Raw genomic sequence first — 27,467 nt, 5'->3', positions numbered from 1 at the left:
TATTTTCTGATTATTAGCTGAATGCAGAGAACAGCCAAGATAATTCCTATATAATTTATAGGAAACGGCCTGCCATTACATGTAATTGAATCAAATTCTCTCTGCGCTGAAGAGGAGGAGGACGGATCCCTCACTGTAGTCGTCGCATCCCTCCATGCAGCTGCTCCCCATACTGCAGCCCGGCTTCATTCGCTCGGCAATTAGCTCAGAATATAACAACTCTCTGCAGTGTGTGAACATAGTCTAAAAGCCCAGGATGGAAGTTAATTATTGACAATGGATGGGAGCTGCTGCCAACACAGACAGCTAACGGACAGCCGTATGAGGAGGAGTCTAATAAAAGATACAGAGCAGAGCTGCTAAGCTGTTTATAGAGAACGGAGGGACAGCGTGCATCTATGACCCCCGCCCCCCATCACGTCTCTGTGGCAGCATGCATCTATGACCCCCGCCCCCCATCACGTCTCTGTGGCAGCATGCATCTATGACCCACCGCCCCCATCACGTCTCTGTGGCAGTGTGCATCTATGACCCCCGCCACCCAACAGGTCTCTGTGGCAGCATGCATCTGTGACCCACCGCCCCGCCTCCCCCCCCCCCATTATGTCTCTGTGGCAGCGTGCATCTATGACCCACCGCCCCCCCCTTATGTCTCTGTGGCAGCATGCATCTATGACCCACCGCCCCCCCCACATTATGTCTCTGTGGCAGTGTGCACCTGTGACCCACCGCCCCCCCATTATGTCTCTGTGGCAGCGTGAATCTATGACCTACCGCCCCCCCCCCATCGTGTCTCTGTGGCAGCATGCATGTGTGACCCACCTCCCCCCATCAGGTCTCTGTGGCAGCGTGCATCTATGACCCCCCGCCCCCCCCATTATGTCTCTGTGGCAGCATGCCTGTGTGACCCACCGCCCCCCATCGTGTCTCCGTGGCAGCATGCATCTGTGACCCACCGCCCCTCAATCAGGTCTCTGTGGCAGCGCTCATGTGTGACCCACCGCCCCCCATCATGTCTCCGTGGCAGCATGCATCTGTGACCCCCCCGCCCCCCCATCAGCCCCGTTCCAGTGCTGATGCTGGTATTCTGCAGCTCCAGTCCCGGACACTTACTGTTAAGAGATGGGACCCTGGGACGTGACACCATGGCCACTGCGACTGGCTCACACATCACATCCCAGGTCCCCACTCAGACCCAGAAGCAGCCAGGACCAGAGCTGCAGGATACTGGCATTGCGCAGGAGCGGGGGAGGAGAAAGCATGTTACTTTTTTGATCCTCCCCTCCCTGACTCTGCCAAAAATCACCCCAGCCTTAGTCTATAGTCAGGTCACCACTGCTCTTAACCGGGACACAATTCGGAGTCTCTCAGCACAGGTGACCCACCAGACAACAGGTCTAGGGCCTTTATTTGTATATTAGGAACAAAAACCAATAACATCAATTGCTGCACAAAAAACAAGAAAAGAACTAACGGAGTGTTCCCTAATGTTTTACCAACCGATTATACAACAGCATGAAGGCAAAAAACTAGGAAAACCCACCGACCTGGGTAAACTCTGCTCACAAGTAGGTAACAACACTATCTTACTCTTAGCGGTCACCACAGACCCATAGGACTCTGCTGCCAGGTGTAATGTAGATGTAGCATGCCCGACAGGTCAGTAAGCCACCAGAGAATAATCACCAGGACAAAGCTCCATCATCTGTAGTGATAAATAATCACCAGGACAAAGCTCCATCATCTGTAGTGATAAAACGGACAACGATTTCGGTGCACAACTTGCACTTGAGATGTGAGCACCTGGATGGAAGTACGGCCACTTATTAGGAGCTGAAGACGTCTCCGCTCCCTCATACCTTCCCAGCTAAAGAATTATAGATCAGGAAGCGATTGTGGGGTCGGATATTTTCTGATCTTCCTCCTTTAATCATTAACCCCTTTAAAAGTAGTCTAACCCATAGTATGGTCCTTGTGCCTACAGTCCGCCATGGTCAATTACATTTTCCTATACTGTATGCTCTTGAATCGTCATCCGCTTTTATTGTCTCTTGTAACTCTGGAAGGTTTATAGTTAACGCATGGTGAAGGGAATTCATTGCGGCTGTCAGACCTGTCACCAGCAAATCCCCATCGACTTCATTAAAGAGGTTTTTATGTGCTCAACCCGTGCTTTCAAAGGAGCGGCAGCCGCAGATCTCCATGAAGGAATCCTCCCTACAACCTCCGCACAGGTGACGTCCTCTCGCTGCCGGACCCAGGAGACACATCAGTCACTGTTGTTCCAATATCATTACTAAGTGACGGGCACAAAGCTGGCGGCGGCGGCGGACACCTCAGTGGAACATTTAGGCAGAGGAACACTTATTTTGATTGCATACATTATAATATATTACATTACTTAGTTTTTCTTCTTTTTACAAACTTTCATCTGACATTTCTGACAATTTGAGCTTCCAAAGGGACGTGCGTATAGAGGCAGATCTCAACTCCGATAGAACTATCCTCCAGAGCTCAAAGGAGAATTTAGTAGATGATTTATTCTAGGAGGCTCCTCGAAGGCTTGCAGAGGGATTCATCCTCACACAGATATGCTCAGATATAATATAGTACTTATAACCCAGTCATAGGTGACTCCCTAATCTGCTGTCCACTGCTGTTGTTAGGCTCCGTCCTCTCTAGTAACAGAGACACCAAAATGGAGGAAAGGATATGGGGGCAGGGCCTGGGCTGCATCTGCAATCTGTGAGCCCATCTGTCTTACGCAGAACAGTCACACTGTTACTGAAAGGTAAATCATGGCTTCCCTCCCATCTCTGACCATCCATGAAAGTTATGTCCCTCGTTTCTACAGTATGTATACAGTGCTGCCTCTTGAATGTAATCTCCTCATCCCCATCCCTTGTCTTGCTGCTGTTTCTTTTTTACAGTCAAGTATTGGTCTCCCCAGGCAGGATTTGAAATCTTTTGAAATGACAGATGTTCCGCAAAGTTCATATGTGGACTGGAGAATTGTCAGAGGTTTCATCATACTGGATAGAAAAAGCATACTTGGACACCAAGATGCAACCTCACAGATCCCATAATTCAGGGGGGGTCATCAGGTACCTCTGGTGTCTATCACTGCAGGAGATTTTCTTTTTCCGCCCCTATGATGGACTGACGATGACGGGATCAGCATTAGACTCTGGGTGGTTTCAGCCATCCTTATCGTGAAACTTTGACTAGCGCTTTTACAGGCGCTGCCGGGGGCAGGTTGAAACAAATCTACGGTGTCTCGACATCAAACAATGTTTCACAAGGCAAAAACTTTCTTTCTTGCAACAAAGTTCCCCAGAAAGCGCTCTCATTTCCTCAATATGTCATATAGACTGTCAACAGGGGTTTTTAAAAGAGTAAATCACAATGTTTTTCTCCAGCTCTTCAGAGAATCTTCAGACATCGGTCTGATGGGGGGGGGGTAGTAAAGTTGTCAAGGTGCAACCCAGCAACTATCAATCATTGCAAACACTATCCACAGTGACAGCCCGATAGTTGCCAAAGCCACGCCCACATTTCTTCACCAATAGCCACACAACGTTACCAGTCAAACTGCCCAGTCAGCATTTTCCTATCTCCATGTCCGTATTTTCCTATTATGTTGAGGCCCTTTTACATTACCCGATGTGTGGTCCCAAAGATTCATTCAGTGAGATCAGCGCTCGTTTGTGATGTCCTTACAAAGCTATGACACATTGCTATATTGTTTCTGTGGCCGTTAAATGCATTGCTATCAGCCGCACATCTCCCTTCTTAAATATTTTCTTCCTTTATGAAACAGCTACTACAACCAATGAACGTACAAGGGTAAAGGAGACACAGATGCTGAAGTAAAGCATGGCGTACGGGAGTGGAATAGGCTCCGGGTCACCTCCAGTCTCCCGCTGCCTCCATATAACGTAATTAACATTGTTTTCCTTCATTTCTTTAGCACGTTCTCCACCACCGCGGCCAGAGGAAAGAATACACAAGGTGACGCACAGCCGCTGCTTACATGAGCTCCGTCTATAGCCGTCATTTACTCATTCTGGGTATAAGTAATACATTAATATAAGGAAAATCACTGAAACAACGAGACGTAGGGGTCTCCACTGCTGCCAGAAAGCGTAAAAACCTCTGCGCAGCTACATTATGTCTAAGGGAGCTGAAAACCTTCGATAAACTCCTGGCTGGACAATCATTCGGCCAACAGTGATCATTCCCTCCCCCTCTGTGCATATGAACGCTCGGCAAGGCCAAATATTATAAACGGTTTACTAAAAATATTTTAGGAAAAAATTGGAAAAAACTGACATCCAAAATCAATTGAGTGGGTCAGTCTGATTCCTACTATACCAAACCTGGAGAATTGTTTTGTTTAATATTGATTTCAACAACATAAAAAAAACAACCTGTCACCTGTTTCCACAATGGATCATGTAGGATCAGGAATGTTAAATAAAAAGTCTGGACAATTTCAGATGTGGTGATACCAAATATGCTCATTAAATAGACGTAAATTACAAATCTATATACTGTATTTTCAAGCGTATAAGGCGACTGGGCTTACAAGACGATACGACCTTTAAGATGATTGTCAGGGGTTCGCCTCATATGCCAGAACATGTTAACCCCTGCCTGACTGCAGCCCTGCGTGTCTTCTGTCCCGTTCCCGGCCAGGCAGTGTGACGTACACTTCATGCGCTGGAGATCCACAAAGCTCTCCCAGGAAGCCGAGAGTCTCATCGGAGAAGCTCGGAGACGCTCGGCTGCCAGGAACCCAATAAAAAAGGCAAAAACAGCCTTAAAATCATTAACAGCACATTTATACAGAATTATATTTCTGTTCCAGTAATACCTCGGTATTCAAACTAAATTTCCCCCTGAAGTTTTGTTCAGTACTCAAACATTGTTCGGTATCTGAACAAAATCGGGGGAGATATTGGTCAGTGCTCCGGCCTTCTGGAGAGGGAGGACATCACTGTGCAAGAGCTCCGGGGCTGCTCTTCTCCTCCTGGACTGCTGGTAGTATATAGTGTATTGGGGGATGCCATTGTATTAGGGGTGACCCAAGCTCTTGCACAGTGACATCCTCTCTCTCCAAGTGGCCGGTGTGCCTTATATGCAGCTGAGTGCTCCGGCTGCCTAGAGAAGGAGGACATCACTGTGCAGGAGCCTGGGTTAGAGCGGGGATTCCCATCATTATGACAGGAGTCCCCGCTCCTTTACAGTAAGTATTGGTGCATGAAGCATCACTGGTTACGGCTAGTCTTTACACTCTGTGGGCCGGGCGCTCTGCACCCATGGAGGGTAAAAACTGATTAAACAATTACATTGTTCCCTATTCTTATATTTCCATCACCTCCATTTCTGCATAGAATGAAAAGACTCCTTACTGCTTTCAAAAAGTCTTGAAACACGACAATAAAACTGAGGTCGTTGCTCCTTTAAGAGTTAATGGGTTTATTACCATTTTAAATCCTGAAATTTTAGGTTTTAGCATTTGTTTACAGCCGAAAAAAAATACTGTGACAGAGCGAGACACAAGAGGGGTGAGAAGATTCCGGCTTTCCCCAGCAGACGGGCGGATCCTCCAGCACAGAGTAAACCGCTGTCACCTTCAATTAAAAGGCCACAATGGTGAAAGGGCGGGTGGCCATCAGCATGCAGGTCAGGTAAGCACCACCATGCCGGCGGCTCCGCACTTCATCCCTCACTCCATTTGCTGGGGACTATTTGTTTGGCAGCTAATACGCAGATGTTTAAACAATTCTGTAAATATTTCCAATGTAAATTTGAGCAGAATGTTGTGTTTTCCTGCAGTCATTAGCGGGAGGCATATGGTGATGGGAACACAAAGGGCGGATTATAATACTAATTGTAAGGACACACAAGCGGCGTGCTTCCCTCTGACTGACGGCAGCTACAAGTCCTCTGAAAAGTATAACATTACTGCTCAGACTCCTCTGTAATATCGCTGACACTCTTCTGGAAAAGCTGGGGAACCCCAGAACCTGAATGGCAAAACTGCCCATATAAAGCAGATGTGTCAAGAGGGAAAAGTAGCAAAAAAAAAAAAAAAAAACCTACAACAACCATCCAGAATACACTGACCAGACCAACTGACCACAGACAAACAAGTAAAACAACCATACAACAACCAATCACAACCAACTCGGCAACAGCCACCCACAAATACCACTACAATAACGTATCACAACCACCACAACTGACCAACCATACCCAGACACACCGACCACCCACAAACTGCCCTGTAATCAACAATAACAATCACCCACAACCAAAACTACCCCCAACAGAGGGGAGAAAAGCCCCAGTATAGAGCTCCGGGCACTGCACTTAAATCAACTGCTGTCAGAAAGTTATACAGATTTGTAATTTATTTCTATTTAGAAATTTCCAGTCTTCCAGTACTTATCAGCTGCTGTATGTCCTGCAGGAAGTGGTGTATTCTCTCCAGTCTGACACCGTGTTCTCTGCTGCCACCTCTGTCCATGTCAGGAAACTGTCCAGAGCAGGGGAGGTTTTCTATTGGGATTTGTTGCTGCTCTGGACAGTTCCTGACATGGACAGAGGTGGCAGCAGAGAGCACTGTGTCAGACTGGAGAGAAAAAACCACTTCCTGCAGGACATACAGCAACTGATGAGTAATGGAAATTTTTAAATAGAAGAAAATTACAAATCTATATAACTTTCTGAAAGCTCATTTGAAAGAAACTGTTTTTGCTGGAGTGCCCCTTTAAAGTTCCTAATACAAAAAAAGGGGGGGGGGGGAGCCCGAGGAAAAACCATGCTCAGCACTTCCAAATATATAAAAGAGAAAATATTATAATAATACAAGCTATAAAACACACCCAAAAAAATAAATAAAAAGCTGTATACAGTGATATATGATAGGGATCCTCCTAATGTATAAACATGACATATGTAACATCCATTGCTCATACCCAAGTATACATGAGTGGTGCAAATATACAAAGCACAATAGAAGGTGAGGAATAGGATGAGAGTGACCCCGCTATGTACCCTGGTTCATGCCATGTATTTAGAGGCAACCAATGTCTTTATACCTTACTATGACTGACTGTAGAGCACAGCGGGTAATGATAGCATTGGGGGCCACACATTCACCTAGACCAAATTCCAGCTCCATGACACACGTTATGAAGACCACCCTTCTACAAGCCCATGTTTTGGGTGGTCGCTTCAAGGTGGTTTCAGTGCCCTTTATATGACCACAATGAACTATGACTCAACACAATATGTAAAGCGTAACACTAACAACATGTCAAACAGCACACAAGCATGGGACTGGAGGAATGACAGTAATATATAATGGTGCTGCCAGTAAAGGCGTCTTATGACTCAGTCTGGACTCCAGCTGATCTCATGCATCCTTGTATCCCATATGACACCAGGCTGATGTATGATGTCTGGAGCGCACAGCCCTGAGGCATTGTATGGAGCTCATGTGAACTATGGAAAACCCTCATATTCCAGCCCGACCCCAGTACACAGAGAGTTCCTTCCTACAGGAATGGTGAGAGGTGAAGATAAACAACCGGAGAGGAAAATGTCAGGGCCAGCGAGGGTTAAGGCAGGAAGTATGCTGGGATACAAGATACCAGGCACGGTACGCCAGCAAGTGACGGCCACATGCTACGTAACAGAAGGAATGGTCTATTAAACTCCACGGGAAAGATTCAACAACAGACAGTGGCCGACTACAGCAACACGGCCTGCTATACCTATAAAGAGAACTGCACCTTAGTTCTTGGGATCCCTGTGGGTTCTGTTAGGCCCTAATACACGGAGCGATTTTTAACGATTAACGACTAACGACAAACAAGAGTATTTATCGTTAACCTGAAATCTCTCACCATATTACACAGAACGATAATCGTTAGATACGATCGTTACTATGATCGTTTATTCCTTCTGATCCCAGAAAAACAATGAACAATGAGCAATTACACTGAACGATTAGTGAACAAAATGCGGAACTTGAGCGACCGAATGTGGAATTACAGCAAAAGATTAGCAAACGATTAGCGATAATTTTAGGTTCAGATCTAAATCAACGAACAACGACATACGGACGATTTTTCGATCGTTGCCTGCAATTACACAGATCGATTATCGTTTGAATTCAAGCAATATATAATAATTTTTCACCCGATAATCGTCCCGTGTAATAGGGCCTTAGTCAGGGATCCCATCGTCTGACACAGCAGGGTGTAAGTAGAGAGCTGCACTCTTTTATTGTGGTCTCTCAGCATAATCTACGCCAGCTACCGGCCTCTCCAGACGTAACGGAGGTCTCTGCATCGGGTACATGGAGCGTTCTGGCCAGACGTGAACATGAAGCCCCTCCAAACGTACCCGCACTCCTGGGTGATATTATTTTGTACATTGTGATTGAGGAGTGTGTGAAAATGAGAAAAAAAGGCTAAAGTGACTATTTTGTCATGTCTTTTATACTGCATACGTTTAGATATATTAGGATTCAGCGGTTTCTTAGACACGAGAGCCCAGAGTGATACGGTGTAATATTGTATAGGACTGACTGCCCACTCAGGGGCTGCAGCCCTGCCTCCGGACCGCAGAGACAGCCAGTGACTGCAGCCCTGCCTCCGGACCGCAGAGACAGCCAGTGACTGCAGCCCTGCCTCCGGACCGCAGAGACAGCCAGTGACTGCAGCCGTGTCTCCGGACCGCAGAGACAGCCAGTGACTGCAGCCGTGTCTCGGGACCGCAGAGACAGCCAGTGACTGCAGCCGTGTCTCGGGACTGCAGAGACAGCCAGTGACTGCAGCCGTGTCTCGGGACTGCAGAGACAGCCAGTGACTGCAGCCGTGTCTCGGGACTGCAGAGACAGCCAGTGACTGCAGCCGTGTCTCGGGACTGCAGAGACAGCCAGTGACTGCAGCCGTGTCTCGGGACTGCAGAGACAGCCAGTGACTGCAGCCGTGTCTCGGGACTGCAGAGACAGCCAGTGACTGCAGCCGTGTCTCGGGACTGCAGAGACAGCCAGTGACTGCAGCCGTGTCTCGGGACTGCAGAGACAGCCAGTGACTGCAGCCGTGTCTCGGGACTGCAGAGACAGCCAGTGACTGCAGCCGTGTCTCGGGACTGCAGAGACAGCCAGTGACTGCAGCCGTGTCTCGGGACTGCAGAGACAGCCAGTGACTGCAGCCGTGTCTCGGGACTGCAGAGACAGCCAGTGACTGCAGCCGTGTCTCCGGACCACAGCTCTGTGAGAATGATCGTGGCAGCGAAGGATGGAACAGGCCTTGTATTTCCCTAGCACCTGCCTAAGCACAAATGTCAGCAGGATGGAAACTGAACAGACCCTATTAGAGTCAATGGGGGCTCCATCAAACACCTTGGATGTCCATGAAGAAATAGATCTGGCCCTGCTCTTATCTTACACTTACTGCGATGGAGCAGAGCAATAGAAATGTGAGCAGATCCTCAGATAAGGCACATTCACTACAATGCAACCCTTTAAGGTTCCAGATCTGGGTAGCCTCTTAAAGGACTCACACACTCCACATCTATTGCAGTTTATGCTACAGTTTTGCAAATAGCCTGAGAGAAGTGTGACAAATCTGCTGTGTGTGAACACTGTCTAAACATCATTAAGACCTCAAAACAAACCAAGGTTTATATTTAATTATGGTTACAGGTCATATAAAGACCTATACAAGTGAATGCAGCAAGTGAGAACAATGAAACTCCAGAGTAAGGGCCGTTGTACACGGCCCGATCGGTAAGGTAAGCAAGCAACGATCTGCTAGACCGGCACTTGCTTACTGAGCCTATTACATGGCTCTATAATCGTGCAGCAAGGGCTATATGTATATCCATACCTATGTCCGTACAGCCCTTGCTGTATACATGTTACCTCTCCACACTTCTGGTACTCTTCTCCCTTCTGTCCGCTCCCCGCAGCCGCTGGTGGAACTTCAGAGTCGGTACCTGAAGTGACAGACTGCTCAGCCAATCACTGGCCAAGATGGGACAGCACTGCCAGCGACTGGCTGAATGGCCTGTCGCTTCAAAGATAGTTGTAGAAGCTTCAGCTGTGGTGATGAATGGGCAGATGCAAGAAGAACACCGGAGAGTGTGGACAGGTACGAATAAAGTTTGTTTTTTTACACAGTCGTCGGCCACGCAATGCTATCACACGTATCAATGCATAGGCGGCAGCTGCCGATTTTTAGGCTGTACGTAAAGGCACGATCAGCCAATGACGGTTGTCTTTATTACAGAGAGTGATTATCATGTCATGTAATAGTGATTATCACTTCATTTATTAGGGCCCTAACACTATTTCTTATTGAGGTAAAGTAGCATCTAAGAGAGCAGCTGATGGGTGGTTAGCATCTTAGGTGTCTGACAAGGAATCTGTAACGCTATAAAAGATTTTTACCGTCTTATTTTTAGATGTATAAAGATATGAAATTAAAATGGTAAAAACAAGCAAAGCCAAGCAAGAAATAAAATAGCTAAAAATATGTTTCCTGCCATCACAGGTCACAACTGTCTTCAAAGGCAAAAAAAAACTTCAAAAATAAAATGATTCTGGTGAAACCTGTCATTGGGATGTGACTCAGACGCGATACATTATCATAACTTCCTGTAGAAAGAATAACGGCTGTCTATATTTGTGCATGACAAGATCACGTTATACAGCGATTCCAACACAGTTCATTGGAATCATACAGATGACCTGTTTCCCCCCCCCCCCCCACCCAGTATTACACTCCTCATACAAAGCAGAGGGGGACTCCAGGTTACACAAACCACTTTAAAGGGAGAAAAGTTGCTATATCCACCGAGGTAACCCGCACACCTAGAGCCCACAGTGAGATTTCCAGCTCGGATCCACTCACAACACAGTACAATCTCATCCACATGTGCAGCACATCGATTTCTCCATCATGGATTTTACTCCTTTCAATTTATCAAAATGAAATGTGAAACAACATTTTGCATGTGCAGATTTTGCTGTAGCTTTCCTACTTTGCTCAATTACATTAAAAGGGGGTTGGGTAAAATCCATACTAACCCCTTTATGACCAAACATCGTTCATGCACGGATTTCCAGGTCACATTGAAGCAGTGTTCTCTTCCATGCCTTCTAAGAGCTATAACATATTTATTTTTTCCACCTATAGGGCTGGCTGGGGCGTCATATTTGACCCATGATCTATACTTTTTATCGGTGGTATATTGGTGTAAAAGAAAATTTTGATCGCTCTTTATTCCCCCCCCCCCCTTTCATTTACACTGGTTACTATGTGAGATCAATACTGTTGTACTTGAATAGATCAGATAATTCTGCACAATATATACATCCCCCAGGAGGACTTGCACACTACAGGTACGTGCACACTACAGAATCTGTGCAGATAACTTCTGTCATGACAATTCGTTGGGCGGACAGCGGAATCTGTCTGAGCATAAAATGGAGCATATGGGACGGATGGAATTTCAATTGGGAGCGCACACAGAATCCGCTGGAAATGATCTGCGCGGATTCTGTAGTGTGCACACACCCTAAGTCCTCCTGGGGGACATATATATGCAATTATATATTTTATAGCACTGATCAGTATTATCTGCACTCAGAGTCTGCCTGAGAAGATCACTGATCCGACAGAACAGAGGTAAGTATTATAACCCTGTCAGGGAAAGAGAGTGGGACCCCCGCAGCCCCAATCAGTTAGTGACAGGTACTTCTGCCATCACTGACTGCCCTAAACGCCATGATCACTAAAGATCGCATTGTTTTAAGTGTTAATGGTAGACAGCTGTGTGATCGAGGCTACCAGTCATTACCCGCAGCTCCTGGCACATTAATGTGTGCAGTGATGATCACATTGAAGCAGCCCCGCACACACATAAAGACCCCTTCACACCAACAGCTATAATACACGATCCTACTGCATGGTGCATCAGCAGTAGAAATTTATACTGCCATATGGCTGATAAAATCTGCACCACAGGTTAATTCCATGTGGAAAATTTCCACATCATTGAATGAACTGTGTAAAACCTCATCCATGTGTTTTGTACTGTAACCTGTATTGCTTTTACCTATGCAAATCTGCAAGTGTAATCCACTGCACTTACAGCACATGCAAACTTACACTGCGTCCGTGTGCTGACATTTTGGTCTGCTTTTTTTTTAAGCAAAAAAAGTCTGAAGTTTTCATATTTTGTAAATGCTTTTGGAACAAGGGATGTTTTATATATAAAAAAATATTACTATTGGAGCAGAATAAAACCTGCAGTAAATCCCCAGAACAATCACACTGACGGACATGACATCAGACAAGACATTAGTGCTTCTACATGTATCCACACCTTATGAACCTTATTACACATAGAACGAGGGTTACATCAATCTAGCACAGCATGATTGGTAAGTGATAGAAAACTCCTGTGAATGACTATAACCAGTGAGAGAAGACACTTACCTAAGCTGTTTTGCATAGTTCTGCTCGATTTCTAATCTTTCTTTGACAAACTTTGCATACTTGTCCAGGAAGTCTAATCCCCACTGTGTGTGTTTCTCTAAGTTATCGAACTGATCCTGTAACATAAAGGAACAAGCATTAAGTGAGATGCACAATCACATATATTATAACGTTGTCTTCATTGTGTCGATGGAGAAGTATAACGATATTGCTGATCATATTAAAAACTACAGATTTCTAGATCGCTGTCGCTTTCACATTAGATCATAAACACTATGGCAGAGCACCTACTGCGCTCTACACCACACTACCTGGGGCATTAAAACCAAAGCTTATGTAACCGGACTTTTGTATCATCATTTTGTTTAGTTAAATATGGAGATTCTCTCAGAAACCCATTGTTTTAAGAAATACAGAGTGGTGCACGCTCAATGGAAAAATCAAGTCTGTAAATGATTGGCATATACATTGTGCCGCTATGTATCTTATGTGACATCACTAGAAGAGGAGGAACAGAGTAGAAAAAGTAACATTTTACCAAAGTAAAAGTTTTTTAATTGGATTGTCTAATGTGTTTGAGGGTCTCCCAACTCTTGTCTGATAGATGATGATGATGTTGGCAAAGAGAAGGACTGAGTAGGATGAAGAGAAGAGATAAGCCATTGCCAGAGGCATCCAGTAGCAGCTTTCCCTCCTCTTCCCACTAAAAGCACATGCACACTCAGCCTACCCAAACATGCATGAGCAAATGAGGGCGAATAGCTGCTGGCAAACTGCTATTAAAGGTGTATGGTCACCTATAGTGACAAGGACTCAATGTAGGATCACACCCAATGATCTTTAACCCCTAAGAGCCAATTTCGATTTTTGCGTTTTCGTTTTTTTCTTCTTGTGCTTAAAAGGCCATAGCACTTGCATTTTTCCACCTAGAAACCCGCATGATCCCTTATTTTTTGCGGCACTAATTGTACTTTGCAATTACAGGCTGAATTTTTGCATAAAGTACACTGCGAATCCAGAAAAAAAATAAATGTGTGGTGAAATAGAAAAAAAAAAAACGCATTTTGTTTATTTGGGGGAAATGTGTTTTGCGCCATTCGCCCTGGGGTAAAACTGACTTGTTATATATGTTCCTCAAGTCGTTTCGATTAAAACGATATATAACATGCATAACTTATATTGTATCTGATGGTCTGTAAAAAATTCAAACCATTGTCAACAAATATACGTCACTTAAAACCGCTCCGTTCCCAGGCTTATAGCACTTTTATCCTTTGGTCTATGGGGCTGAGTGAGGTGTCATTTTTTGCGCCATGATGTGATCTTTCTATCGGTACCTTGATTGCACATATACGACTTTTTGATCGCTTTTTATTACAATTTTTCTGGATTTGATGCGACCAAAAATGCGCAATTTTGCACTTTGGGATTTTTTTGCGCTGACGCCGTTTACAGTGCGAGATCAGGAACGTGATTAATAGTTCGGGCGATTACGCACGCGGCGATAGCAAACATGTTTGTTTATTTACTTTTATTTATTACCTGGGAAAAGGGGGGTGATTCAGACTTTTATTAGGGGAGGGGGTTTTTTACTAATAACAATACTTTTTTTTTTACTTTTACACTTATACTAGAAGCCCCCCTGGGGGACTTCTAGTATAAGTGCACTGATCTCTCATAGAGATCTCTGCAGCATAGATATGCAGAGATCCATGAGATAGGCACTCGTTTACTTCCGGCTGCTGCAGCCGGAAGTAAACGAGTGCCGATCCGGGGACGGCGCCATCTTGGAGCGGTCCCCGGCCGGCTTCAGTTACGGAGATCGCTCCACCGGGATAACATCCCGGAGGAGCGATCTCCCCACTAGACACCAGGGATGACGCTGCGTTCGGTAATCCAGGGATGACAGCTGCATCTGATTACTGTATTAGCGGGCACGGCGATCGGAATGTGCCCGCTAATACCGGTGGTCCCAGGCTACAAGCGGCACCCGGGACCGCCACGGTTCAGAGCGGGGTCGCCGCGCGGCCCCGCTCTGAAAGTCCTTAACGGCATCAGGGCGTAAATATACGCCCTATGTCGTTAAGGGGTTAATACATGTTTTATAAAACAACAAGGGAACAAAAACCCTTCTACACTTAATATTCCTTTGACACGAAACAAATCTCCACAGGACAAAGGACTCCAGCACAACCAAAGTGATGAAGAACACCATCGATTTGTCTCTGAAAGTCACATAACCCGGGCAAATGGGCTAAAGCAAACAAAATGGATATTGATCCTGATGCAGAAGACACTGATCAAACTCCACACAGGAAAGGTAGTGCGGAGCCATGCGTCATTTATGACACTTCAGCCAATGATTGCTACGAAGCCGTATAATATAGAACAAGAGGCTGAACTTGTGAACCGGCTCATTAATCCACTCAATTATACAAGGAAATGAGGTCACACTCCAAGGTTTCCAACGTCAACATTTGCATTTCAAAGCAGGTCGTGTACGGGACTTCTCTGTAATGTAGAGGCGAAGGTTAACTACGATCCTTTTAAGAAAGGTTAGCGAAAAGCAGTTTCCTTGTGTCTTTCTGTAAAGTCTACAAAGTCGTCCGTCACTACCTAATCTAATAAGATTAATTGCTTGGAAACCTTCATGTTGATAACGCTTAATGTATCTGGCAGAAAAATACCCTAGTATAATAATAATACATTGATCATTTGCTTCAGGTCTTCATATATATAACCCTCGAACATAAAAGCAAGGTCGGCCAAACCCCCTAAGTTCAGCAGGATCAGCTGACTGTTTTATGCCTCCCAGAAGATGGTGCAACAGAAATGAAGGACAAGGGGGAGAGGCCACTGGTGGAAGAGTCTGGAATGCAAAGGGCAGAACAGTCTGAGTGAGCATGAAGGGATAGGACAACAGAAGAGTCTGAAGAGAGGAGAAAACAGAAGAGTCTGAAAGGAGGAGACAACAGAAGAGTCTAAAGGGAGGAGACAACAAAAGAGTCTGAAGGGAGGAAACAACAAAAGAGTCTGAAGGGAGGAGACAACAGAAGAGTCTGAAGGTAGGGGACAAGAAGAGTCTGAAAAGATAGAAATGACAGAAGAGTCAGAAAGAGGTTAAAAGAAAAATCTAGAAGGTAAATGGGGCAGAAACTTTGATAACTGCTTATTCCCCCTATCCAAACTGCTTATTCCCCCTATCCAAACAAAGAACAAACAAATGCTCAGCAGAGCATACATATGTAAGAAAAGGAAAAAAGGAATAAAAATGTCTTACCACTGTGTTTTTAGCGACTAGCTAGGTCTAATACAAAAACAATCCCTGCACAATTTTATCCTGCAGGCATTTTCACTTCCATTTGTGCTCATCTTTTACTTAATCCCACCACCACCATGGTCAGACTGCATGTAATAAAAAGGTCTTACAGTTTCCTGCAGAATTTTTCCAAAGTGGCTTCAGTGTCAAAAAGACCCTCCTATTCTATATGCTGGCTCAATGGGTGCATGTGGCCATGGCTGCCGTATGCACCTGGAACTCCCTCTGGAGTATAATTTGAACGTGACCTGAACACAGCCTTACACTGTAGGAGGAGATGGATATTGGGACATGTTAATAATGTGCATACAAAATCATAAAATGTAAAATGCAAAAAATAAAATAAATAAATGACACGTGGCATCTCATCCTCACCAACAGCAGAAATCATTTTTAGCAGTTTGCCAAGTTTATTATCCAGCAGAAATGGAATTCAACGGAATAAACCCCAGAGCAGTCTAACACAAAGCCTACACTGATGGAGAAGAAACAAATTAGCAGTGGATTTGACCAGCAAGAGGAATCACCAGGCAACAGAAGCTGCAAACGGGCCGAGCTGACCAGCGTGGACACAGGGGGCATTCAGGGACACGGCCAACAAAGGGGAGAAAAAAGGCCAGGAGCATTAGCGGAACTGAGAACAGTGTTATACAGGTTTAATTACCCTGAGCCCTTAAGAAATCCGCTACTTAACTACAAGAGTCGCCTTTTACTGTTTACTAAAAGGAAAAGAGGATAAAAATCTCCAACACTTTCTAAAAATCTATAAACTTTCATTAGAGATGGGAGTTTTACATCAAATATTTATATTCACAACTAGAGATGAGCGAAAATAGAGCAGGCTCTGCATTTGATTACCAGTGGCTGAAGAAGTTGGATGCTGCCCTCAGGAATCCTGGAACACTTCTTCAGCCACCGGTAATCAAATGCAGAGAGTTCAGGTGAACCACAGCTCATCTTTACACACAAGTATACAGTATATGCCTTCCCAATACATGTACTATATAAATGGCTTTAGACATTCATGTATTTATTATCATCATGACCATTGTCGCTAAATCTCATTTTATCATTCACAGGGTAAAGATTCCAGAAAACCAAAAAAAAAAAAAAAAGCTGATGAGAAATGTTAATGATTGACCATGTGTACAGCAAGGTCGGGAGGAATATGAGTGCATATTGTAGGGTCTGGAGGAATATGCATGCGTATGGCAGGGTCGGGAGGAATATGCATGCGTATGGCAGGGTCGGGAGGAATATAAATGTGTATGGCAGGGTCGGGAGGAATATGCATGCGTATGGCAGGGTCGGGAGGAATATGCATGCGTATGGCAGGGTCGGGAGGAATATGCATGTGTATGGCAGGGTCGGGAGGAATATGCATGTGTATGGCAGGGTCGGGAGGAACACAAATGTGTATGGCAGGGTCTGGAGGAATATGCATGCGTATGGCAGGGTCGGGAGGAATATAAATGTGTATGGCAGGGTCGGGAGGAATATGCATGCGTATGGCAGGGTCAGGAGGAATATAAATGCGTATGGCAGGGTCGGGAGGAATATAAATGCGTATGGCAGGGTCGGGAGGAATATAAATGTGTATGGCAGGGTCGGGAGGAATATGCATGCGTATGGCAGGGTCTGGAGGAATATGAATGCGAATGGCAGGGTCAGGAGGAATATAATTGTTTATGGCAGGGTCAGGAGGAATATGAATGCGTATGGCAGAGTCTGGAGGAATAGTTTTCGGCCAAACAAGTCATCTAATGTTTATAGGAGGCCATCCTGATTCCATTATTTACAGGATTACTTTATTAGAAATGTTCTAAATCTAGCGCTTCAGAATATTTTGGTCATGGCATAATAAAGGGTTACTGTGACCTGCAATGCTCCTACTAGGGACGAGCAAGTGACAATCATGAGAACCCTATCCTGGAATTCTAGTAATTAATTTGGCCAAATTATTTTGCACAATAAAGTAACTTTATTCCTTATAAAGGATTCGTCATAGCAATAAGACACAGTCCACTAGTCACACAGGCCTTACGTTGGCTTACTCATTCATTGTCTAGCCAAGTGTAGACAAAAAAAAAAAAACTTATTGCATGATATGGAGAAACACTTCAACTTCTCACCATCGCAGCTGACAGCACGTGTTCCTGTTTGAGAGTCACCAAGATGTTACTAATCAGACGATTAAAATAGAAAACACCGACTATATATTTTCAATAAAAAAAAATTACTATACAAGCCACTAAAAGTACAATCACAAGTAACCGGAGGTTAACTTCCCTGATAAAACATTATTGTCAGGAATTTTAAAACTCTTGCTTGGACACAGTTTTTTTGTCAGAAGGATCCCCTACTGCACAGACCCGGAGTGATCATCTGTGATCTGGGGGATCTTATCTCAGAGCACCCACGGTCGGGATGGCAAACTGCACAGCAGCTCCTGAAATGCATGGGCTCTGTGCAATGTATGAGCAGGAAAATGTGTCCTCTTAATCGGTTCCTAGGACTAACCACAATCATTATGGCAGGTTTTTCAGGATTCAAAACTTTGCTTGACCATTATTAAAAAGTTATTACAGTGTTCCTATAATAAAAAAAAAAAAAAAAAAAAAAAAAAGTCAAAAGCTTTGATCAGAGGTATTCTCAATGTCAAAATCTCCAAGGATCTCTAGAAATAGCAGGGAGAAGCAAGCAGTCTCACACTTCACGCCATGGAATGGAGCTCAGTTAGTCTCATTGCAGGAGACAGGATCAAATAAGTCAAAAGTTTTTTAAAATGACAGTAACACTAAAAAAAAAAAAAAAAAAACACATGTGCAACAATACAAAAGAATATGTACACAAAATCTCACAAGGTAAACGATTCACATAAAGTAAAGACTCACACGATATCTGGAAGAGTGGGTGAAGGATCCCAAATGTTTATGGCTTTTTTTTAACAACTCAACTTTATTAAAGCTCCAATCATAGGACAGGCTAGGTTTGGTTTAATTACAACTTATAAAAAGTCTTGACATGTGACTGATCTGTAGTGTGCACAGAGCAGCCTAGACCAACTCACGTGTCACTATTTTTATAACTACCATATAGTAGAACTGGAAATTGGGTGAATTAGCAACCTTGCAATATTTCAGCCCTTATACAGGCATATAGAGCCACAATAACAAAAAAAAAGGAAACTGAAAAAAAAAATTTAAATTAAATAATATATAGGATTTATGCTAGGTGGAAAAGAACTTATAATCACCTAATTTCTATACAATTGTAGCCACAATTTTGGGGGGAATTTACTTAGATAAGCGCTTCATTTTTTAAAGGAGTCTGATAAGTGTCAGTAAGGAAAAACAAAAAAGTTTGTCTTAAAGTGGTGAAAAAAATTCTTTCAAATCAACTGGTGTCAAACAGATTTGTAATTTACTTTTATTTAAAAATATCCAGTCTTCCAGTATTTATCAGCTGTTGTATGCCCTGCAGGAAGTGGTGTATTCTTTCTAGTCTGACACAGCACTCTCTGCTGCCACCTCTATCCATGTCAGGAACTGTCCAGAGCAGGAAAGGTTTTCTATGGGAATTTGTTCCTGCTCTGGACAATTCCTGACATGGACAGAGGTGGCAGCAGAGAGCACTGTGTCAGACTAGAGAGAATACAACACTTCCTGCAGGACATGCAGCAGATGATAAGCACTGAAAGACTGGAGATTTTTTAAATAGAACTAAAATATAAATCTATATAAAACTTTATGACACAAGTTGATTTAAAAGAAAAACGTTTTCTTGGGAGTACCTCTTAAAGAGACGTCACAGACCAAACCTCATGTATAAGGACAATCAACCATAGCTTAATGAATGCAACTCATGATAATGAGAAAACGCACTTAGTCCAGATGACCGGAAGCTTTCACAGAGCGATTTATCAAACAAAGAGCATGTTATTTACCGACTTGTAAAACAATGAATACACTTTACTGCCCTTGTATGTTTCACTGTAATTAAGGGACTTATGCAATATTAATACAAGGTTCAATACGGAGCATTAATCACAAGTTATGCTTGGCAATGGCAAAGGCACAAGAAGCTGCTGTGAAAGGTCCTAGTGGTTGCATCTCATTTCCTTTTCCATAGCATCAAATATAAAGCAGAGCACATCTGGTCGGCTCGGCTCTGTGTGAGAGAGACACCATATTATATAGTCATTTGGATTGGGAGCCCAGAACTATTGCAGCACCCAAGGCTGTGCCTCTTACATTGCTAAAGGGGCTATGCAGAGCGTTATACAATATCATCTAGTATTTCACTAGAATATATACATACACACATTATATATATAATATATATATTTATAATATATATATATATATATACACACACACACACAGTGGTGCCTTGGATTATATATATACACACACACACACACACATATATACTTCAGGGGCTGTTCAGTTCAGCACTGGGTATTCAATTTCATCCCTTTGTCTACAAAAATGGGAACAATGCTGCAGCCTGTGAGAGCGAGACCATGCAGCACAGTGTAATGTATATCCTTTATGAAGGAGCTGCTGCTTTCTTAACCCATGGATCAGATGACTTTTTTAAAAAAAATATAATCAATCATTTATAGTGGCGAGTCCAGGAACCTCTCGGACATAGGTTTTGCATCCTGGAAAACGAGCTGCCAAAACGTGCGCCAAGAGTCTTAGACTGCAGAATGCTATTCATGTAGTACAAGGTAATATTAACCAAAAGAAACAACGCAAAAAAAAAAAAAAAAAGGGCAATCTAGACATGTCATGTTTGCCTGATTCTTCTATCCAAGTTTTTTTGCGTGAGGAAAGTGTTACAATCACATTGTCTCCACTAAACAGACCTGGGCAAACATTAAAAGGCAAGTTATAGGTCCCCACTAACTATATACACACATATACGGGTTAAAACTGGGTATAAAAGTCACATTATTGCATCCACATGGGCCTATTACACAATTTGCGGGCCACCATGTATAGCAGTATTTCTCAACCTGTGACTCACTTTTAGGGGAAAATATCTTTGTACCCACCGTGCCTACATAGTAGAACATGGAGTATTATGTTCCATACAGGCCGTTCACGCTTCTGCTCGGGCCCCAAGGAGTGGGCTAGTTTTGGCACAAGGAGTAAGATTAGAATGTAAACATGCAAATCCACCTCAAATATGCTGAGTAAAGAGAGGGAAAGCCTTGAAATAGCCTTCCCTGGGTCTGAATTTCTCATGAGCAGATTTTTTTCTTAGCCCAGGTTACAGACATGAAGCCAGATTGTACATAATATTCAGCACAAAGATATGCCTGAATACTACATTTATCTAAAGAGAGCGGCCTATCACATGGGAGATGAGTTTGGAACACAAAGAAGAGCCGATGATCATTTTATTGTTTGGCTGATTGTTGTCTTTATTGATAGAGTGATAACCTCCCGCATCGTCCTGACGGGCAGATTATTGCTCCGTTTAATTGGGTCCTAACATCTGCGGTTGGAGGAGAGTCAGGAAACCACATACACATTAGATAATTGGCCAATCGTAATGTTACTTATGGTGCATTTACACAGGCAGATTTATCTGACAGATTTTGGAAGCCAAACCCCAGAATTGATTTAAAAAAGGGAAAAATCTCAGTCTTTCCTTTATGACCCATTCCCTGTTCATGGTCTGTTCCTGGCTTTGGCTTCAAAACTCTGACAGATAAATCTGCCTGTGTAAACGCACCATTAGGGTCCTATAACAGAGAAATTTTAAAAGATTAACGACTAACTGTAAATGATCGCAAGCGAGGTTGTTTATTGTTAACCTGAAATCGTTCACCATATTACACAGAATGATAGTCGTTAGTTAATATGATCGTTATCGCAATCGTTACTATGATCGGTTACTCCATCTGATGCCAGCAAAACAATGAACAATGTGCAATTACACTGAACGACTAGTAAAAAAAATGTGGAACTACAGCGAACAAATGTGGAATTACAGAGACCGATTGACAATGATTTTAGGTTCAGATCTAAATTAACGATTAGCAACATACAGACAATTTTTTGATTGTTGCCTGCAATTACACAGAACGACTATTGTTTAAGTAAGGGCCCTTACTTAATCCTGCGTCTATAATCACTTCTATCTATACCCTCTGTCTTGATAAACTAAAAATCAGTAGAGAATAGAAAGAAATAGAAAGAAAGCTGCAGTACGAGTCGTTTGTCTTTCAACGTGTTGAAAGATAAACAACTGCAACAATCAGCCGACATCGTTCATGTCGGCTGATCGTTGTCTTCTATTACACGGAGCGATTATCGGCCGTAACGTCAGATATCGGCCAAATATGGCCGATAATAGTTCCGTGTAATAGGGCCTTAAAGGACAACTCCCACGAAAATTTTTTTTAGCTTATTTAACACACATTACAAAGTTATATAACTTTGTAATGTGGTTAAATACCCGGTCTGGCCCCCTTCCTCCACTTTCGGACCCCCGACCCCCCCCGCCCGGAAGTTAAAGAATATATACATTACCTATTACGATCGTCACGGTCCTCTTCTCCCGGGCGGCATCTGGTGACGACGACATCAGAGCCGGGGGGCGGTCCGGGTCTTCTTCCTCCTCGGCGTCTTCATAGAGAGTGAATGGGACGGAAAAGGCTGCTGGTGCACATGCGCACCAGCAGCCTTTTCATTGGCTGGAGCGCATCACATGGCTTCCAGCTTCGTCAGCCCTGATTGGCTGAGGTTGCTGGAAGCCATGTGATGCGCTCCAGCCAATGAAAAGGCTGCCGGTGCGCAAGCGCACTGGCAGCCTTTTCCATCCCCAGGACCCGGAAATCAGAGACATCGCTGGACGACTGTGACGGTGAGGCGGACGGCGGGCGAATGGAGTGGCGATCGTCACCGGAGGGATGGTGAGTATGGTGTCTGTGGGGTTTTTTTTTTTGGGGGGGGGGGGGGGGGGGGGGGGGGGGGTCCCGCGGGAGTTGTCCTTTAAGGGAAATTCCTTATAAATTCCATACCAACGTCTTAAAGTGAAAGGGAAGCATAAATGAGTCACAGAGAACCCCCCCCCCCCCCATCCATTCACCTTACCCCGTATATGTGCAAGTATAGACAAAAGGCTGTCAATCAGTAGCAGGTGGGCAAAGGTGGCAGCAACTGAATATCCAGGACTACCCCTGTGCACGCACCTAATTGCCAACAGTATAACTTTCTTCCACAGGCCAACATGGAGCAAAAAGCCTCATGATTTGTTCACACACGTCATAATCACAATTGTAACTTATTAAACCAAACCCTTGTGAATCAGTATCCGCAGACGAAATGCTCTCTCTTTTAGAGAGGTCTTGGACTAAAGGCTGAAAGCAAAGACCATCTGTTCTCTCCTTTAGAACTTTTCCCATCCTGGTCTCTTGTAAAACTTCCGGGATGGAGCACAATGTTTATGTAGGGGCTGAGGCACTTCTCAAAACTGGACCAGAACTACATCACCCACTATGTACTCTCAGCCCTTCGCGATCACGTTCCTAACGTGTATATATATAATACTCCACACATTATCATTTCAAAAGGTCAACACTATAATAAATCTTATTTATTTTCCTTGTCACACAGGTCAATAAATGATGCAAAAAAGTCCCAGCGATGCAGCAATTTCTCAAATGGATTCGTGCGCTTACGTTCCAAATCCATGACATCCATGCTGAATATTTATAGCCTGGGACGTGACCATTTCCTGTATATGTCCTGACATTGTCTGGGTCCTTAGTGAGCTGGGAATGTTTGATAGAGAGGTCACCTTTCCAGGACCTGAATGGGTAGACATGCCTGCTACAGCATAAAATACCTGCCCTCAATGTCTAATCACATCATTTTCTGCATCATTATAATACTTGAAAAAGCTCCATAGTTTCTGCAGGTAATACAGCCTGAACCACTTTACGTACAGATTCAGTTTACACTGCATTTCGAAGCCCACAGCTGTGACAGGTGTGCTATGTATTTTTGGATTCTATAGGATTTTTATTTTTTTTAGAAATTTACATTTAAATACCAAACATTCCGTCATAGAAATAAACGGATGAATATTCAGAAATTCAAATATCTCACAGCAGAGCACTAACCAGCCAATCTAAGTTTACATGCAAGTAGCAGCCTATAGAAACTTGCAGGTCCTTCGCTTAATGCCTGATAAAATCCACGCAGGTCACTGTGGATGTCACTGTTAAAGGTCAAGTATCAAAGTCGCTCTTAAAGTGCTGGTACCAAACTCAGCACCAAAGTTGCTCTTAAAGGGAAGGGTTAAAGTTTCTCTCAAAGGGGTGCTTGGGAAGTCACTGATAAAGGCGTGCTCTTTTCAAGCACTATGTATTTTCCCTGGGAAATGCACACCTAATTATATATACTGCATGGCATAGTCCAAATCTGTATTGTGAGTAGGCCCACTGCTTAGTATTGTTTAGTGCCCATATACCCTCAATAGCTTTTGCCAATAGTCTTGATTTTACCTAGACAAAACCTATGGAGAGGCCAAGAGGAGTGCGATTTATACTGCATATACTAAATAGTAGTTTTGGGGAAAATCTTAGCTTTAATTAAGCTAGCCATATGCTAAAAGGGACCTAGGTCAAAATTAGCAAAAGCTTAGGAAACGAAACAGTAGGTGGCTGAACGAGAAGACTGAATAGGAAGTGAACAGCACATTATGCATTTTTGCTGGAAAGGAGAAAAAGCCTATGTAAATTGTATTGTCTCTACATTTTGCTCAGTATAATCTGTGTGACACTTAAAGGGGTACTCCGGCGCGGCGGGGGGGGGGGTTAATCTGTTTGGGGAGGAGGTGGCTGAAGGCAGCGACGTCCACTTACCTCCCTGGTTCCAGTGGCGGGTCTCGTATCGCGGCGCTCCGGTCCCTGCTACCCGGACGCTTCCTGGTCTCTGATGCAGGCTTGAGTCATGATGTTTCAAGTTCGCTCAGCCAGTCAGTGACGTAGGTGAGATCCCACCTCAGTCGCTGACTGGCTGAGCGGACTTAAAATGTCAAGTCTCAAGCCTGCGTCAGAGACCAGGAAGCAGCCAGGCAGTGGGGACCGCAGCGCCATGATACGGGACCCGCCGCTGGAATCTAGGAAGTGAGTGGAACGTCATTGCCCTAAGCCACCTCCATCCCAGCCAGATCGGAAAAAAGCCCCCCGCCAGAGTACCCCTTTAACTTTTAATCTAATGTCTGCATTGCCTGCAGGACTCGGCCCATCCACCCTCGATAGATACAATTCCTATGACACAACTTTCCTACAGAGAAACACTTAAGATTTCTGTTACCAGAACATTCCAATGCAATGCTAATGTGACATGTTACTAACTCAAACCAGATGACTGTTCCCCCTCTTCTGGAAAGGATTACTAGGCTCAATGTCCCTTTGGGAAAGACATTGTAAAAACGGAATAAGCCAACGCCAGATCAATTTATGGAGTTTATTTTATCTTATTACGTAATGAAGGTTTCATCAAGTAACTCCTTCTATACAGGATATCCCACAAACATTTTGGGCTCTAAAAGTCAGTCACCCGTACACAAAAGGTTTCTTGCAAGTTTAACGCTTTACCATACAGGGCTGTGGAGGATGGGAGGTGTAGTTATCAGCTCACAGTTATCAAGGGGGTATAAACATCTTTACGGAATCATGTTATCACCAAGAGTGATCATATCTAGATAATATGGGCAGATAAAAAAAAAATCTAAATATACTTTTTAAATTAAATTCTTAAGTATGAACCTCAACTCAAAAACGTGTCACATCTGTCAAGTTATATAAATTTGTAAGTTACTTTTATTACAAAACCTCCAGTCTTCCAATACTTATCAGCTGCCACCTCTGTCCATGTCAGGAACTGTCCAGAGAAGGAGAGGTTTTCTATGGGGATTTGCTGCTGCTCTGGACAGTTCCTGACATGGACAGAGGTGGCAGCAGAGAGCACTGTGTCACACTGGAGAGAATACACCACTTCCTGCAGGACATCCAATAGCTAATAAGTACTGGAATACTTAAGCGATTTAAATAGAATTAATTTAACAATTAGTTTTTTATGAAACCAGTTGATTTGGAAACAATTTTTATTTGCCAGAGTGCACCTTTAGGGTTTCTGACTCAACTCATTTGATTGAGCGATACAGATTAAATAAAAAACAAACAAACATGCTTTGCTTTACTTAAATTTCTTGGTGCCTACGTGTAGCCTCCAAATACCATGTCTCAGCTCAGAAGTGTCAATATATTCTCCCATAACTCAACAAATTGTGAAAGCCTTATAAAAGCTGCTTCTTTGTCTCAAAAGGTGCAAAGTACATTTGCTGTGAAAAGGATTATGAAACATTTCAAAGGTTCGGTAATTACCAAAAATAACTTTTCTACGTATATTTCTTTCACAGGGACTGGATGTATATCCAAATGTTTTCCTAATGATGCGCTATCCCAATTGGCTCAGGCAGCACATGTATCGTCTTACTCCCATATTAGTGCCAACACTATTATTCCGAACTTTTTTCCTCACATCCGGCTAGAAGGAGATTTCCAAAGACCCTTTTCTCTTTGTGTGCAGCTGCAGCCCTGTGTGACTCTCCCCGGGTCAGAGATGATGCACCGAAGGGAGTGGATGTGGATAAACACTCAGGATAACTATGTCATTATTGAGCACATGAGCAACCCTCAATGCATTTCCTCGGTAGTGATACATTCAGCTTGACCAAAATCAATAGGCTTCAAAGACTTGTTTTACAAACCCATAATCCCCACATTTGACACATGGAGCACAGACAAACTTAATCTATGGAAAACTTAGGAATTAAACATTGTATAAAATGTGTAATTTTGCGCCATGTTCTTTCTGTCTGTACCTTGTTTGCATATATTTAACTTTTTAATCACTTTTCATTACAATTTTTCTAGATTTAATGCCACCAAAATGCACAATTTTGCACTTTTTTTTGTGCTTACGCCGCTTACCGTGCGAGATTGGGAATGTCAATTTAATAGTTAAGGTGATTAAGCACGCGGCGATACCAAACATGTTTGTTTATTTTTATTTATAAAATGGGAAAAGGGGTGATTCAAACTTTTATTAGGGGAGGGGTTACATTTATTCCCCCCGTGGGGGACTTTTAGTATTACGGCTCTTATCTCTTGTTAAGATCTATGCAGTATAGATATACTGCATAGATCCATGAGATCAGTGTTCTATTGCTCTCGGCTGCTGCAGCAGAGAGTAATAGAATGCAGAGCCGGGATCAGCGCCATTACGGCGCAGATCCCGACCCGGTACAAATGCGGGGATCACTCCTCCGCAATCCTCCCACTAGACCACCAATGATGGGGGAAAGCAAGCATTTAAATGCAGCTGTTAACTTTGAAAGCTGCCTCTAAATGCCTAATTAGCGGGCACAGAGATCAGACCGTGCCCGCTAATAGCCGCGGTCCCGGGCTGCATATAGCGGTCTTGGGCTGCATATATCACCACACGGCCCGCCTTTGAAGTCCCCTAGCGATGCCAAGACGTACAGTAACGTCCTGGTGCATCTAGGGGTAATTACATAAATATAGCCAC

General features: G+C 43.7%; 1 protein-coding gene across 2 annotated transcripts in view; it reads right to left on the bottom strand.

Moving 5' to 3' along the window:
* Positions 1 to 27,467, bottom strand: part of FNBP1L (formin binding protein 1 like) — a 103,403-nt gene that overhangs the window by 37,065 nt on the left and 38,871 nt on the right. For both annotated transcript variants that reach the window (XM_069967703.1, XM_069967702.1), the window contains exon 2: positions 12,528 to 12,643. In XM_069967703.1, coding sequence (XP_069823804.1) covers positions 12,528 to 12,643 — 116 coding nt within the window. The remainder of the gene's footprint in view (positions 1 to 12,527; positions 12,644 to 27,467) is intronic.

The sequence above is a fragment of the Dendropsophus ebraccatus genome, chromosome 4, assembly GCF_027789765.1.
Source record: "Dendropsophus ebraccatus isolate aDenEbr1 chromosome 4, aDenEbr1.pat, whole genome shotgun sequence".
Lineage (NCBI taxonomy): Eukaryota > Metazoa > Chordata > Amphibia > Anura > Hylidae > Dendropsophus > Dendropsophus ebraccatus.
The sequence above is the reverse complement of the archived record's forward strand: the minus strand, read 5'-3'. Positions and strand labels throughout refer to the sequence as shown.